The 16,146-nt window shown below is 44.1% G+C and overlaps 2 protein-coding genes across 5 annotated transcripts in view; one reads left to right on the top strand and one right to left on the bottom strand.

Moving 5' to 3' along the window:
- Window positions 1-16,146, bottom strand: part of LOC108001537 (nuclear receptor coactivator 6) — a 170,578-nt gene that overhangs the window by 75,523 nt on the left and 78,909 nt on the right. The gene's annotated exons all lie outside the window — the stretch shown is intronic.
- Window positions 9,467-16,146, top strand: part of LOC107999327 (TSC22 domain family protein 1-like) — a 266,961-nt gene continuing 260,281 nt past the window's right edge. The window contains exon 1 of the mRNA XM_062077394.1: window positions 9,467-12,320. Coding sequence (XP_061933378.1) covers window positions 12,180-12,320 — 141 coding nt within the window. The 5' untranslated portion in view covers window positions 9,467-12,179. The remainder of the gene's footprint in view (window positions 12,321-16,146) is intronic.

Genomic DNA, 16,146 nt, shown 5'->3' with positions numbered 1-16,146 from the left:
TTGCGTGGTATTCAATTACGTAACACCAAGTAACGCCGTTACTTTCCATAAAAGACAACGACCCACCGCGAGAATCCTCGCCTCGAACTCGCAACATTTTTCGCAACGCGAATCGTCGTAAAGTCGGGCGAGATCGGCGCGCTCCTCCTTTCGGCGTAATTGAAGCCACCTACGCGCGACCGACAGAGGAGGAGATCGGTGCTTCCGAAGCGGACGAATATCCGTGTTGGTCGTAACCGCGAGTGCCGTTAGACCACCACCTTTCTTGTCAACAGTTGTCGGCCGACTCGCAACGTATGCAGCCGCTCGATATCGCGCGGCGACTGACAACCGACTCGCGCGACAGGCCGCGATACCTAAGTACACCCACCTGCGCTATAAGACGACAGAGATGTGAATCACGCGTTGCTCGCGTATAATTCACGCGATCGGTGGGGGCCAGATACTGTTAACCGCTGTCGCTCGTTGACGGTTGAGACGCTGCGCGGCCTACCGTTCTTCTCTCTCTCTCTTTCTCTATCTTCTCTCGCTTTTTATTACGATCGCCTAGATTTCAGATCGCGTAAACAGCGTCCAGGTCAACGAATCCTAAGACCAATCTCCGTCGATCGATCGACATTTGCACGTCTCGAAGCTTCGATCTCGAATATTCGGAGCGCACGACGGATACTCGGCGAGTGGTCCATCGGTGACGCGAGGGAGACGATAGATTGGGCGATACTCGATCAGATTTGGGACACTTTTGAGGCGCAAGAGTCGTTGGACGAGACTCGCGGAAACGCGGACGCGAGTACATCTGTCGGCAATTTTAGGTCACGTTCACCGTCCGTCCCAGTTGGTGGTTAACTCTGTTCCCTGTGCACCGATATCCACCGCCTTTACCTCGGTTGTCTATTATTTGCGGTAAAAGAGATAAACAGCGACTCCTTTCGCACCTGTTTACGGTACTCGGGCGGGACAGATGAAAATCGAGGAAAGCTCGATTCTCTGGGCAAAGAGCTGCTCGGGTTTCTCGAACGCGAGATCGAAATGCGGGCGAAAATGAGGGAGATGGTCGATACGTGTTCTGCATCGTCGACGATAAATATCGGCGACAAATTAACGCTGGAGGAACGGTGATCGATCGAGTGAAGATGCAATTACTAATTGCAGATAGCCCCGTCGATCCCGTATAACGGGAAAGTGAGGCGCGTTGCGGTTGGTGCGCGCTCGGGCTAATTTAATTAACGGCAATTACATCGCCAACAACGCGTCGATTTATGCGATCCCGATGGGATCGCGACGTCCGTAACGCGACACGGATTACGGATCCGAGAGCGACGCCTGCGCACACGCCGACACTTTCACCGTATCCGTAACGCACCCTGTTGTAACCGTTGCGCTTTGATCGACGTTTCTCGCCGACAGCGGGAACGTTTCCCTCTCGTTACGCACCCTGTGCTCTCTGATATCGAGGCGCGAACGTTATCCGCGATACGTTTCGAGGCTGGAGAAAGTTCTCCGTCTCCTCGAGTCGACGAGTCCGAGGTCGAGATCGGATGATAGAAGGAGCGAGGGTGATGGTGGTGGTTTGATGTGGTTGATACCGTGGTCGGGTAGGCGAGACGACGCACGATGGGACGAGATCGGTCGTTGTCGTGAGGAACGCGAAGAAAAAATTAAAGATTTTTGCTCGGACGATCGTCGATCCGATCGTTTCGCCGGATGGTGTGGCCGATTGGCGCGAACCGGACACGCTCGAGGAATATCGACCGGGTTGCGCGAGTTTCGCCGCTCGTTCGCTCAGGAATTTCACCTAGGCAGAAATGCACTCGGCGAGTATCGAGAGAGACCGGTTATTGCTCGGCATTCCTGACCGTCGACCAGATGTCATCGGCCAAGGCAACCTCGCGGAAAAAGGCAAACCGAGGAGGACGTCGACTTTAATGCGACGGTATCGGTTTCGGTCTCCGAATACCATGGCGAAAGAGCCACCTGCCTTCCCCCTGTCGCTCGTCGCACGTGGGATCCTTCTTTGTACGATCCATTCACAACGTCTCTTCGACGTTCATTCAACGGGGAGGAAGGGGAGGGGGGGGGGGGAAGAATAATTATCGTCAAAAAAACGGGGTATCGAAGAAACGCGTTCCATACGATTCGAAATTAATTTGAGTCGCACGGAAACTAGATCCGTTCCAAAGAGAACAATCTCGATAATCGAACAAAATCTTCTTGGTCTTCTCGATCTCGATCTGGTGTACGAGCGAAGTGGCGTTTCTTTCTTCTCTCGTTGAGAAAACACTATTTCCGAGGGTCCGTGATTCGTGACCCTCGATAAATAAGGAAATCCGGACTAAAAGTAAGAATTTCTAATCTCGTTGACTCGATACACGACGAATATTCGTACGTAATTTCGATCGTAACGTTATGGAAGAATTCGTTCGTTAAACGCGAGGTCAAGTGGGTTAGGGGGTTATGAGCGAAGATTTGAAAAAATGGTCGTGTCACGTCGCAAGGCCAAGAATGCAATCGGCGGCGTACGTCTCTTTCTCGATTCGTTTCCAGGCCTTTCGGCCCTTGTACGGTCACCGGTCGTCGCAAGAAGTGGTCGTTGGGCTGCTCCAACCGTATGAGGCAGCGCGACACCTCTTTCGTCGGCTTCGTGCCTCGACACGTGCTGCTCCAGAAATCAAATGCGCCGGGGAAAAACCGTGGACCGACAGTCTGCCGATTAAAATAAAAACGCGAAACGGGCGCAGCCCGCTTGAAAACACCGGCCCAACCTTTTTCCGTCTTCTTCCATCCTCGATGCTCGATCCTCGTAATCGACTATTCGTAAAAAAAAAAAAAAAAAGAAAAAGAAAGAGAAAAAGTCGCGCGACAGGTTGCACCGTAAAAAAGTAATTGCAACCGTATCTCGGTTTCCATCGAAATTCCATCCTGTCGCTCGGAGGATAGCCTCGGAGCAGCTACCGATAGATCGAACGGATTTCGGCGACGAGGCATCGCGTTGATCTACTTTTATCCGCGCAATCTGTCCGTTCGCTCGATCAATTAGATCGCGTATCCGAGACACGAGGAGTAGGATCGGGATGCCGAAGTTCGGAATCCGAAGATGAACGATATAAGGAATAATGGAAGTATTGTTGATCGGTGGATAACGTTCGTCAACTCGCGGAGGTAAAATAATGGGCTTGAAATGCGCGACGAATGAAGATTCGACGCGTAGAAAGATTTACGTTTCGATTTCGGTTTTTTCATCGCAGCGGAGCAAAAGGAATCAAATTACTAATCTTTCCCGAGCCAGGTATAAAAATTTACGAATTACCAAGACTGGATCGGTACTAGACACCAGGTATTTTTCCATCCATCGCGAATAACGATACGCCAACTCCAATTGCAAAATTATCCGCGTCAAGAGCAGTAATGCGCTTAACGACCAATAACGATACAAACACCTCCTTCCCGAATCGATTCTCAACTTTTACCACTCGGTCTCGAGAAGATAAAGCGATCCTCTCCCCTCTCCAATCTCATCCAATCTCCAATTAATCTTAACGCGAGCCTATATCTAATCGAAACGCGAGCCTACGGATTCGGATTGTTGGAAGGGGTTGGAAAAGAATCCGGATAATGGAGGGCGGCAAAATGCCGATTAACCGGAATAATAAAAGCGGCGGAAACGGCGGCTCCGTTAAAACGGCCACGAACGGTCCGTTGCCGTAATTTCACGTCGTTTCCTCGCAGCTATCGTCGGATCTCCGCGGCGCTACTCGAACGTTCCGCGCCGCGTAAACCTGGATTGGTTGCGCTCCTTTACGACGTTCCGCGCCATACGCTAATAACTCACGCTCCCAACTATCAGATAGGTGTATAACAGAAGCGCGCTCTCCTCCTTCGTTCCGTCTTCCTTGTTCGAGCCGGGGAGAATCGTGGTTGCTCCCGGGCAGAGGATTGGTTGCCGCGCGCGAGAATGAACCGAGCGATTTATCGCCGCGATTTCGCCTCTTCGGGACCTCTCTTTTTCGCGGCGGGATACCGATCCAAAAGGAGAGCGACGAGGTAAACGAGACTTTATCACCGATGCGTGCAACGCGTAACGTGGAAACGCAGAACGAGTTACGGGAAGGAGGAAGCGATCGAGCCTATATTGGAAGGCCAAGATTGAGCGAGATTGAGTTTCTTTTTTTTTTTTTTTTTTCCGTAATTTAATTAGATATGGGTGGAACACGAAATCCAATCTAGGAGAAAAAGATCAAAGTTGAAGATATCGCGATATCGAGGATACGTACCAACTTTTCTTTGCTATCGAATTTATCGGCGCATTTCGTATTATGCAAAATGGATGGTAAATTATCATTGGCCGAAGAAAACGCGAAAATCGCGTATTCTCGTCCCGTTTATTTGCTTCGTTTATTTGTTCCGGTTTAATTCTCGCTCGGCGCACGATCACGTCACTAATGATGTCATGAACCATGTCCCGTCATTGCACGGATTCTCTTCGACAAGTGGTTTTAGGCTGTATTATCGTTCCGCGTGCCACGCATATCGCCGACAACGAGTTTTTCGTCGTACGATGACTACGACGACGACGAGAAAAGTCCAAAGAGTCGACCTCTTCGTCGAAAGAAGAAGAAGAAGAAGAAGAAGAAGTTGTCCCTCGTCGTCGTTTAATTTCGAAGGTAAGAGGACGAACGACTCGGTATCGATCGCAATTACCGGCGCGCAATCGAGAAGAGGAGAGAAGCGGAGAACCACGGGCAAAAGGAGGTAGTTCCTTCGTGGCACAGAACGCGGAACAGTGGCGAACAGATGTCGTTCCGTGGAATGCCAGCCGCCGCGTCGATCCTACGGGCTACCGTCTTCGTTCTTCCTCGTTTCTTCCCATTCTGGAGCCGACGACGCGGCGGCGGTGGCGGCGACGACGACCACCACGTTCTCGGAACGGGGCCTTTACTGATATCTTGTCCACCGATGCCCATATTTTTCCCTCCGCTCCGATCCTTTTTTCTCCTCGCTTCTTTCGACTCGGCTGTCCGTCAAAGTCGTTGAAACGCCGTGTCTCTCGATCCATTTTCTTTCATCGTTATTATCGATTCGTTCGTTCTCGATTGACATCGTTTTTCGTACGGATAATTAGAAGTACTAGTAGTTAGGAAAAAAAAATAGGAAGAAATCGGTCGATTTTTCAAAGGAAACGAAACAAGGTATAAGCAAACGGTAAAAATCGGCGCGCAATTCGAAACGTAGCCTGTTCACCGATCTCTCGACACGGTACGCGATATTTTCGAGCCAATTAATTTCCATAAAAATTGCGCGCGAACCGAAGAAGGCGACCCGAGAGGAGAGAAGTCGGCGGCGACGTGCCGATAAACTCGCCAGCCAATTACACCGAATTTATTCGCCACGACGTCGATTAGCCACACCGTGGCGAGGTGGCTCGAGGCCTCGATTATTCCCCGTGTTTCCATGCACGTCGTAATTCCTGACGGACTTCTCGACTCGACGGTGATACATCAGCGGTAATGGAGAGAAAGCGCGACGCGCGCGAATTTTTTCCCCGAGGCCGGATACGGTCGACGCGCGTGGGAGCAACCTTGGATCCATCCATCTTTCTGTACCGGGCTACACGCGGGTAAATTCTGCCTCCGATTTTCCACAATTCCTTACAAGAGTAGACGAGTTTCCGACATTTTTCTCTTCGAGGAAAAAACGACCGCGGTCCACTCGACGGAGTTAAATAACCGAGAATATTCTATAAATTGCCGTAAATCGACGAACGATTGGCTCGTGTGGATTGTTCGCGCGTATGTATATAAGTAAGTAGGTATATAGAGGAGAGCTTTTCAATAGGAAGACATCGTTCCACGGATAATCGATCGTTTAACGCTCATCACCGGTTTTCGACGTTCCATTCGAGACGTGTCTTACGCGTGTTTGCACGCGCGTTATACGAATACGTGTACGAGTTTTTTCTCAGTTAAACTTTGCCAATTCGACGATACATAGATGTTAAATACGCATCCACGAAGACGACTGACTACCGCTATTTATTTGAAGCTTCGTCGTTCATATGTACATATATATTTTAGATCTTACCTATAAACACTTTGTTATTCGCGCGACACTTTCCTGATTAACATTGGGAAAGATTGTATAAAAATATTGGTTGTACACCGTAATCGAAGATAAACGAAATGGCTTCCGTTTATCGTACGGAACAACGTCGCGAGACGGAAAAACATTTTCTCGCGAACAACGTCGAGTCGCGGGAAGGAACGTTTCGCACGAGAGATACCCCGTTGCTCGCCCCATAAATCTCTCTTCTTCCTTCTTCTAATCACCTTTTTCGATTTACGCTCGCTTCGAATACCGTTCCCCGCACTTCGATGAAAAAACTGTCTCGCAGAACCGTCCTTCGGGGAACAGAATGGAACGGAGAAGAACGATCTCGTCGACGGAATGCGAAACATCGATCCCTTTTGTACGTAGTATATATAGATATTGAAGAAAGAAAAAAAAACCAGGCGCGTTCGAGGGATGACGGATAAGGAGAACGTTGATTTCAAAGATTCGACGTTTCCCCCGTGCGGTCTTGGATCGCGTGAAACGGAGAAAGAGGGAGGGAGGGAAAGAAAGAAAAAGAAAGAACAGTGGGAAGACAAAGTGGAGGATGAAGGCACGACGCAGGTGTGGCTAAACAGCCGGCAACGAGCAATCATGCGCTATTAAAATGGTGCAGCTCGACTCCGGGAAGCACGATCGGTTATACCAAGAGTCGAAACCAAGTCCCGCTAATGCGGAGTCGTGAAACAAATTTATGCGTGCGTATCAGATGTCGGCAATTACGGTGAGTTAACGTTTCCGTGAATCTCGGGAAGACACTTCTCCTCGTGTAATCGCCGGGATCGACCGCGATCCCCGTTCCGTCCGTTTCCCGCTCGTGGGATCATCGAGCCCATCGTTCGAGAAAAGATTTGACTCGTGAAATCCTTGGAACCGTAGTTTAAAACGTTAATCGTTAGAATTACGCGCCATCGATAACTCTTGATTATACGCTTTCCACCGATTATCTTCAATTTTTAAATATTCCATTTGAAAATTTCATCTCCTCGTCGAAGCGAATTTCTATCTAGGAGGAACGTGTACGGGGATAAAAAAAACTGCAACCTATTATTATTTTTAAAAAGGAAATTTTCGAAAATTTACATTCGAATCGTCGTTTCGTGGCGTTACGAACGCTCCACTTTTCCAATCCTGTAAACTTCAACGACGTGCGTAACTTCGCAAAACCGATATAAAAGAAAAAAGATAATACGCATAAATTGACGAATCAAATATACAGCGGAATACGCAGCTATTGCGAAAGGAAATTACATTACGATGGTTGATTTTTTATTATCATTTTTTTATATGCATTCCGCTGTACACGGATAACGGATTAAGATAAGCAAATGCAAAATAAATTCTGTAATGTTCTCACGAGTTTACGTCTCGTCTCTGTACATCTAACACACGCCTCGTACACACGATAATTAATACGAAGCGATTGGTAGCGTTTAATCGGCCGAGTCGAGTAAAAAGACGAACGAGATAAAAAAGAATGGTGAACACAGGTTGGAGAAAAGAAGAAAGGGAGAAATTGTTCCCACACGAGAAGAGAAGCTTAGGGGCTTGCCGCTCGCGCGGCATTGACCTTTAGCACCGCGATCCGCGTTAATCCTCCTCCTCCCCCACCTCTACTCGGATTCAACGATGAATGAAACGATCCCGGCCATTAATCGTCTCGGTGCGGCGCGGCGTGGCGCGGCGCGACGTTTCCACGAACGAACGCTCGACTCGGCGCCGAGCTATCCCGGTTTCCATTCCAATTCCACGATATTTCGGATCCTCTCAATCCGGTCAAAAAAATTCGCGATCGCGAATTTTCATGGGAGAATGGCAAAAACGAAAGAAAAATTGACCGATTATCGATTCCGCAAAGCAATTTCAATTTTATCTCTTCGAATTTTTTTTTCCCACGAAAGACGATCGATATCTTCGCTTGATTATTTTTAGGAACGAGTCGCTCGTCTTCTTTTGATTTAGAAAAATCGACAATGGATAGGTAGTCGGTCGATTGTGTCGGTTGCCACGAAGAGAAGAACGAAAGATATTCATAATTATTTTATTCGAATCTTTTGTGCTCGACGAGTTTTTTAACCGGTAGTTTTTAAAAAAGTCTTATTATTTAAATACGTTATTACAGGATATGGAAGGTCCTGGTTTACGAAGCGAAGGTTAATTTCTCCTCTTTCTTATTTCATTATGCAAATTTGCATCGGTAAAAACATCAAGGATCGATTTAACCTAGGTAGTTTTCCACGTACCATGCACCATCAAGCTCTGGCGATAACTGGTTGGAAAATTTTACGAGTGTCCAATGAAAAAGACCAGGTGGATATTACTAGGAAAATAAAACAGTCGGTAATGAAATCTTTCGTTTACGTATCGGTTTTTAATTGATAAAGCGTTGAACGACCGCACAGTGCGTAACGTTCGTTTACAGTCCGAGGAAACATTACGCTCGGTTGATGAGAATTTGACGAAGAGATGAATTTGAAAGAGAAAAGAAATTCCGTTGATAGGATTCGTTGAATGAAAACGGATGATCGCGAGGGATCGTTTAATGGCCGACGCGTTCGATCATTGTCGCGCGATTGCTTCGTTAACGATCGTTTTACAAGCATGGAGGGAAGGTAACGATCGTTGGATTATACCTCGCGGATAGATTGCTAGAATACATACATAGATAAGTTTTCAAACTTTCTCCAAGACAAAACGTACGACGCGAAAAAATATTAAACTATTCTCTTCTTTTCGATTTATTCTTTCGCGAAATAGATATATCATCCCTTTCGCCTCTTCGTCGCGAATAAATGAACGGAGATACATCCATGTAAATGGAAATTACGAATCGCCCGTGTTTTAATTAAAATTATCTATTAAAATTATCTATATTCCATTCTCGAATAGTCGAATCGATCGACCTGTGCAGGGAACGCGTTGCCTCGGTGTATATTATTGGATTGCTGCGGGCAACTATTAATTCTCGAGAATAGGAGGAGTTATCAGATGTCTACGCTAGATGAATTCTAATCTATTCTCGGATCGATTCCACTTTTGCGTCGCGTGTATAATTATTTCTAATTGGGCATCAATTTCTAATCGTAAATTTTTAGAAGAGTTTGGAGAGATGAGATTAGATGGCATCGACCATAAGAATTCGGTAAATAAATACATAAGTACACGCGTATGTAGGACGATGCGTCATCGAGGTTGCTGATTTCCAACTTTTATTGACCTTGCTCGATAAGATACGACGTAAATCACTGTGTCACGCGCGTGTGAAGTGTGGATTAAATTCCATTCTAAATATTGTTTATATACGTAGGTATACTCGATATTTACAAGGGGACGATGCTCGAATCAGTATCGGTCGCGCAACCGTCGCAAAAGCAGCTTTCGCTATTTCATCCAGATATTATACTATATATATATATATTTTTCATCCTCGTCGAAATTCGCAACAATATCGTTTTCTCGTTTAGAAAGATGCAAAAGTTCGAAATGTGAAAAGTAATTCCATGGGTTGATCATCCGTCACGTTGACACGTCTCCACGGTGAACAATGACATTGGCGATTTCTGCTTTTGTTCCGGCTGGTTCGTTTCGAGGTTTCGTCTGGCCACGTAAACCAGTTGGAGCGTGAAGCGCGTAGGCGGTCGACCAAGAGCGGGACGAGACACGCGCGTTTACGCGTTTCCATAATAAAACACAATGCATCGGGAGGTATATTCTTCGGGCCTACGCCTCGGAGATCCGCCATTCAAGGTTTCTCGGGGTACGTCCGCGCAATCGTAAAGCAACGTCCATCGCGAAGGAAGCGTGCTTCTTGAAATGTTTATACCACGAGTTCTTCTCCACACGAGCTCGAGACCTCGGCCACAAAATCTTGTGGCGCAATAACAGCGCAAGGACGCGGTTTCGTGAAAAGAACTCGACATGTCGGTCGATAACGAGAAAAAAACTCGCGATCGTAAACCTTTTGTCATCGACACGGTCACCGATATCTTTACGACACGTCTTCTGCCATCGCGGATTACTCCGTAATTAAGAACGAAGAACATTGATTTCGATAAAGCGAGGAGGGATACGTTGGCAATCAAGAAACGAGAGGATATCGATCCATTTCGCCTACAGAGAGAACGAACGTTTCGTGTTCTCGAAATATTGAATTCTTCGAATAATGATAAATCGATTCGAGATAATGGAATTTAACACGCTAGAATTAACCACTCCCACAACGAACCGTGTTAAGTTAGGTCAAGATTTGGAAATCAATCGATATTTTATTCGAGATTAAACACACGTTCGACCGAAAAAAGGAAATATTAATCACGCGAGGATAAAAACGAGCAAGATGACCAGGTGCAACATCCTGATCTTCGAGCTCTCGCGTTGTATTACAGGGCGTTTTAAATTTGCATATTTTTTTCATTACGTGAAAATATAGTAGCAGTGATAATCTGTGCGAACAAGAGGAGGAAGACACACGCACACGCAGCAACGATATCGAAAGCTCTACTTTGACTCGATTCTATGTTCTTCTTATCAACTTCCTGAATCCTTAACGAGGGAGAAAACTAGGATAACCTAAGCGAATGTTAATCGCATCCTCGTGGATTACGTGGCTAATAGTTCGTTCTTCGTGATTTAAGGCAAGTGATCGAGGAAATTGTCTCGACGCGGCGATCTTGGCTACGATTACGATGAATTTACCGTATACCTATATTTAAATAGACGAGTTAAAAAAGACGATCATAGATGATCGATGTAACAACGCACGCGTCCGTTTCCTGCTTTTATTCATAGCACGTTAAACAAGCCCGGTCGGGAAAGTGAATTTATATATTTTTTCTCGTTTGAAAACTGTTGCGTGAAACTTGACGTTCGACTCCGATCGACAGTTCGATTCTAGTTTATAGACATACGGTAGTGACATGTGCTAACCGGACGCTTGAAATCGATCAGCGGGGATCCGTAAGCCACACCTGCAACCGATAGCCACCAGAAAACCGCACGCGTTACGTTTCCTGGCAATGAAGTGCTCCTTTTACGAGGACGCGGGAAAAGGATGTCGTAGTCGAAGCGATACGAACGGTTAACGAGGCCCGACGTATATCGGGTGTCTTTAATATCAATATGTTAGATTAAGGAAAAAAGGTGGCCACTAGAACGGGAATCAATGAGAGAGAAAAATTGAAATTTCTTTTCTCTTATTACGCGAGAAATGTAAAAATCGAATCTGGATTCCTTAGATTCCAGAAATCGAATTATATATAGTTGGTTTATTTCAGAGAAGAAACGATACAGAGAGTCAATCTGATTGACATTTAAAGTTTAAATTTACGCAATAGGTGCGCAAATAGAACGTAATCGCGAATATATAATGCGTATATAAAGTGAGTGATAAGTTTGATTTCCAGGAACGATATACGATACACAAAATAGAAATAGAGATCGACAAATAGACTTCGAAATTTCGAAATCATTTTATTTTTTTTTTATAAAGAATAACATTGTTGCTCGATCGAGTTGCTCTAAGTCGTTCTTCGAGAACAAAGACGAGTCGAACGGTGGACACGCCTAATAAGCATTCTACTCGGAATTTATTTCGGAAGTATATACTGAGATAATTAATTGAAAAGTAAAAAAAAAAAAAATAAAAAGAAAGTAAACGGCACGAGAAGTGAAAAATGTGACGCGATACGAAAGAAACGCGAAGTAATTCCGGTCAAGGAAGCTGAATCTGAAAATTATATGGAGCTCGGTTTCTACTTTCTTCCCCCCTCCCTTACTTTCTACTCCGTAACTAGCAACTCTGCATTTAGCGTGAAAACAAGCCGCTTTGTATATTTCATGCCTTCGCGTCGAGAACACGAATTTTAAGTAACGAGTCTCGGGTCACGATAAATTAGCTTTGGGACTAGTTTCACGGAGATACGTTCTCTCCCGGTTTCGGACCGCGAGTGACGTTGAAATATTAAAACGAACCGGAGTCCGACCTTGTCGACGATCCTTTTTTACTACCGGTTCATCTCGTACTTTGTGCCTTGGCTCGAGTGACGAGCACACAATGAGAAATCGCTTCTGTTTGGATGCTGCCTTCTGTCTTCTCGCTTTTAATGTCTGCGCTTCGTTTTCAGACATTCTTGAGATCTTCTTTGCGATTGCCTCGTCAAGAGAGGAACGGGAAAAAAATAAATAACGAAGGAATAACGAGATCATCTTGTTTAATCGTAAGTATCAAAGTTTCTACGAATAAAATTGAACGGCATTCTCGATATTCGATTTCTTATCAATCGTTCTGTAATCGAATCTATATTTCCTAATGTCGACATCTTCTCTCTTCTCCAATTTTGAGACGTAATCGTTGAGGCAACATCGAACGAAGATTCTTCGCGCTTCATTCTTTAATTCGACTTTGCGATTTTTCGACAAGATATATCATTCCTCTGTGCCATTATTCGAACACGGTATATCCCGTTCATACAATCTACCGTTCAGCGAATTCCTTCGGGCGAAAGAACGAGGCCTGTCATCACACGCGGAAACGAGAATATGGAACGTGGTCGCGTCGTAAATCGACACGTAGCGCCGAGGACGAACACCGTCTCCTTTTTCCGTGAGGTCAGCGAAGGAGCCGGAAATGCGGGTCTCCATCGGGCATCGTGGACGTGTACTTATGCTCTCGCTGGCCTCCAAGGTCAAATCGTTGTCGAGATCGGAGGACGGAGGTAGAGAGGAATAGGATTTATCGTAACGAAGATTTTTGAGAAAAAAAATAACTTTTTCACGACAAAAATTCTCTTCTCTTTTATTTACGCTATTTATTTTTTTCGTTTCCAAGTTGGATTAGATTATCTGGCTACTTGAAATAAAAGTATTCCGCGTATCGAGAGACAAGATGACACACAACGTATTCCCGAATTTTCAATTTGTTTATTGTCTTACGTGGTTACAGTTTAAGTTAACGATACTGCATTTCGAGAGGGTGTTTTATTATAAATAAAAGAATGTTTGCGAATCCTTTCGATCAGATACGGATCCCGTTCTGACAATGTTCTCGATGATAAATTCGTCGATATTCTCGACTTCTCGAGAACGCTATTCGGTTGGAAAAGAGCGAATGAAAAGCTTGTGGTTACGAACAATTAGATGATTCATAGAACAAGTTTATGCTTCTATTTGTTTTTTACGAATAAAAGCTTTTTTATTTTTCAACCTTAACGGGTTAGTGATTTCAGCCTTGATAAAACATACCTTATAAGTGTACTAATATGTGTATATCAACATGGACAATATTAGAAATTTTTTCATTTATCACGGCAATACTCCGTTTGTCGAACTTGTGGAATTTCTCGAGTAGATAATTGAACGACAAATAACACGGGGATTAAATATTTCTCGTGCGGTTCTCGCGAGAAATCTTTCTCTTTAATTAGCTCGGTGTTAATTTTACGGAGATCACGTCATTGTGATAAGCACGCTAAACTGGCGACCGACGCTATACCGCTGTTCGTTACATTTCGTTTACCGTGTCTTTCGTAGAAGTTTTCGTTTCTCACGCACCGTCGCTCGCACTTTGATATTAAATTCGAGTAATTTGAAAAATTGTGACGAATATGCCCTATTAATTTAATTATTAATTTACACGAATAAAAAAGAGATACGTGATTCACGCGTAGATAGAAGTTCTTCGTGTAAAGATTTCGAAGATTTAAAAAAGAATATAAGAATATTTCGTGATATCTGAAATTTTATCTCAACGTTAACTTTAATAAATCGAGTAAAAATAAATCTAATATTTTCCGAGAAATTTTGCCACATTAAGTTTCATTATTTTTTATTACGAGATGCAAATCTTATTATATTGTGAGCATTGATCGGCCATGAAAAGTTAAAAGATATATTTCACGCGTCTGATGTCAAAATTTTTAATAATTTTCATAACTAAACGAAAAAATAATTAGTTTCGAAATTTTTCGTAATTTCATCGCGTTATTCGAAGAGTTAAAAATAGTGGAGATTGAATTGAAAGAGAGCGGTTGTGCTTCTTCCTCTTTCGCGATTGTTCTTTACCATAAGGATGACAAAAGATGGGCGCTATTTTTTACGTTAACACGAGAGGAACACGGGAGGAAAAAAAGCATCTGCTCGTATATGAAAATTGTATCGCGATCGGTGTGAGAAACGTTGAAAATCATTACGACACGCCGTATGTCACGATGGCCCACGACGAGACAAAGAAACGTTAGATGCATCCGTGAATAAAATCGTGCTCGTGTGTATCTAAATGTTCCCACGTGTTACTGGGTCAGTATACTTTTTAAAAGCGAGTACCGTACGGTCACCTTAACCCGTAGATAATCTACCAACCTTTGGGGTCTTTCTTCTGTTATAAAGACATTATTCTCGCTCGAAAAAACTCCTAACATTTCTCGTGAACGCATCTTCGAATTTCGAAGAGATTTGTGAAAAACAGTTTGTGAAAAAAAAAGAAAGAAAAAAAGATCGACGCGCACGAGCAGGAATAAAATCGCGATCGGTTTTTGTGAAAATAATGATCGAGATGTAATCTTAAGCGAATAATTACGCGTTACGATTGTTTTATTATTTATTATAGGGATCGAATCGAATATACGAATATCGGAGAGTAAGTTTGAGGACATTTTATTCGATACGAAGATAAAAAAAAAGAATAACAATTTTAACTTTGATATTTTGAGAATAATATAAGAATGTTAAAATCATTTACGAGTAATTTTTCATAGTGTTGATCGAACACGATAGGATTTTATTTGGATTTTTTTTTGCATAAACGTATTTTAAAAAAAACCGTATTTTTATCATTCCCAAAAAATATTAAAATCAATCTTCGCGATTATTTACCGGATGATTCATCGAGCAACAATAAATTTGTACGACACAAGAGATTAGCTGTACAGCCGGCAATCAACAAATTGTTACCAGTTTCTTGCGACTTTTGTCCGCTTTCCGACAGAGAGACTTCGCGCGTCACGGTTTATCAATTGACGACGTTATCGACAACGCGAGGCAACGCTTACACATCCATTACACGTTCGGGATAATTGCACGGCTGCTTCGAACGAGAAGACTCGCGGCTAATTAACGTTTATCCCTATCGGTGGGATCGTTACGCGGTCTTCGAGAGCGAGCAGACCTCGCAAAAACTTCACGAAACTTGACGATTCCCGCGATTTCCACGAAAGCCATCGCGATGCGCCGCAGCTCGTAAATCCCGCCGCTTACCGTTACCACTCGAGGAGAGAAGGAGGCACGAAAAGAAACGAAAAAGAGAGAAAAGAACGTCTCTTCGAAAATATAAGCGCGAAAATATAATTGCATTTCTCGAACACGGTGCCTAGCGTGATCCAAAACGGCGAATCATCCACGGATTGGACGAGATTTTGCTTCGAGACGATTTCCAAGAGTTTACCTCAGTGGCACCATCCTCAGTTGCGGCAAATCTCGCGGCACAAAGATTAGTTTCGCAATCGTCCGAGCCAACGATGAATCGCGACACGACGAGATACATATTGGGGAAGCAGGAACGGATTTGATCCATCCATTTATAAGCGTAGGCCGACGGAAATCTGCAGACGATGAATCGTTCTGCTAGGTTAGATTAGTCGGAAAGAAAAACCGGATTCTTTTTGCGTTCGTAAACGATGGGCTGCTACTGGTAAATCTGCCAATAACCAATAAGGCAATAACGTTTGTACAATTTTGAAACGTGTGAATGCGAAAGGTAAGATGCCCAATTTTAAGGTAAAGCAAATGCGCCATACAGTTATAGCAGAAATGTATAGGAGAAACGACGGAGAAAAAGGGCGTTTAACGATGCGGTTAAATTGTCAGTTGAGAATACGAATTTTTAAGAGAAAAATTTTTTTACATACGATAAATGCGAGAGAGCGCATTATCTTTTGAAATACACGTTCGGTATCTTTGTAAAAATAGGCACAGGTTTCGTATATCGGTTCATAGGTTTGTTTTTTAACGATTTAAAGGACGGAAGAATCGTCGATAAATCACATTCGC

This window comes from Apis cerana, linkage group LG7 (assembly GCF_029169275.1).
Source record: "Apis cerana isolate GH-2021 linkage group LG7, AcerK_1.0, whole genome shotgun sequence".
Classification (NCBI taxonomy): Eukaryota; Metazoa; Arthropoda; class Insecta; order Hymenoptera; family Apidae; genus Apis; species Apis cerana.
The sequence above is the reverse complement of the archived record's forward strand: the minus strand, read 5'-3'. Positions and strand labels throughout refer to the sequence as shown.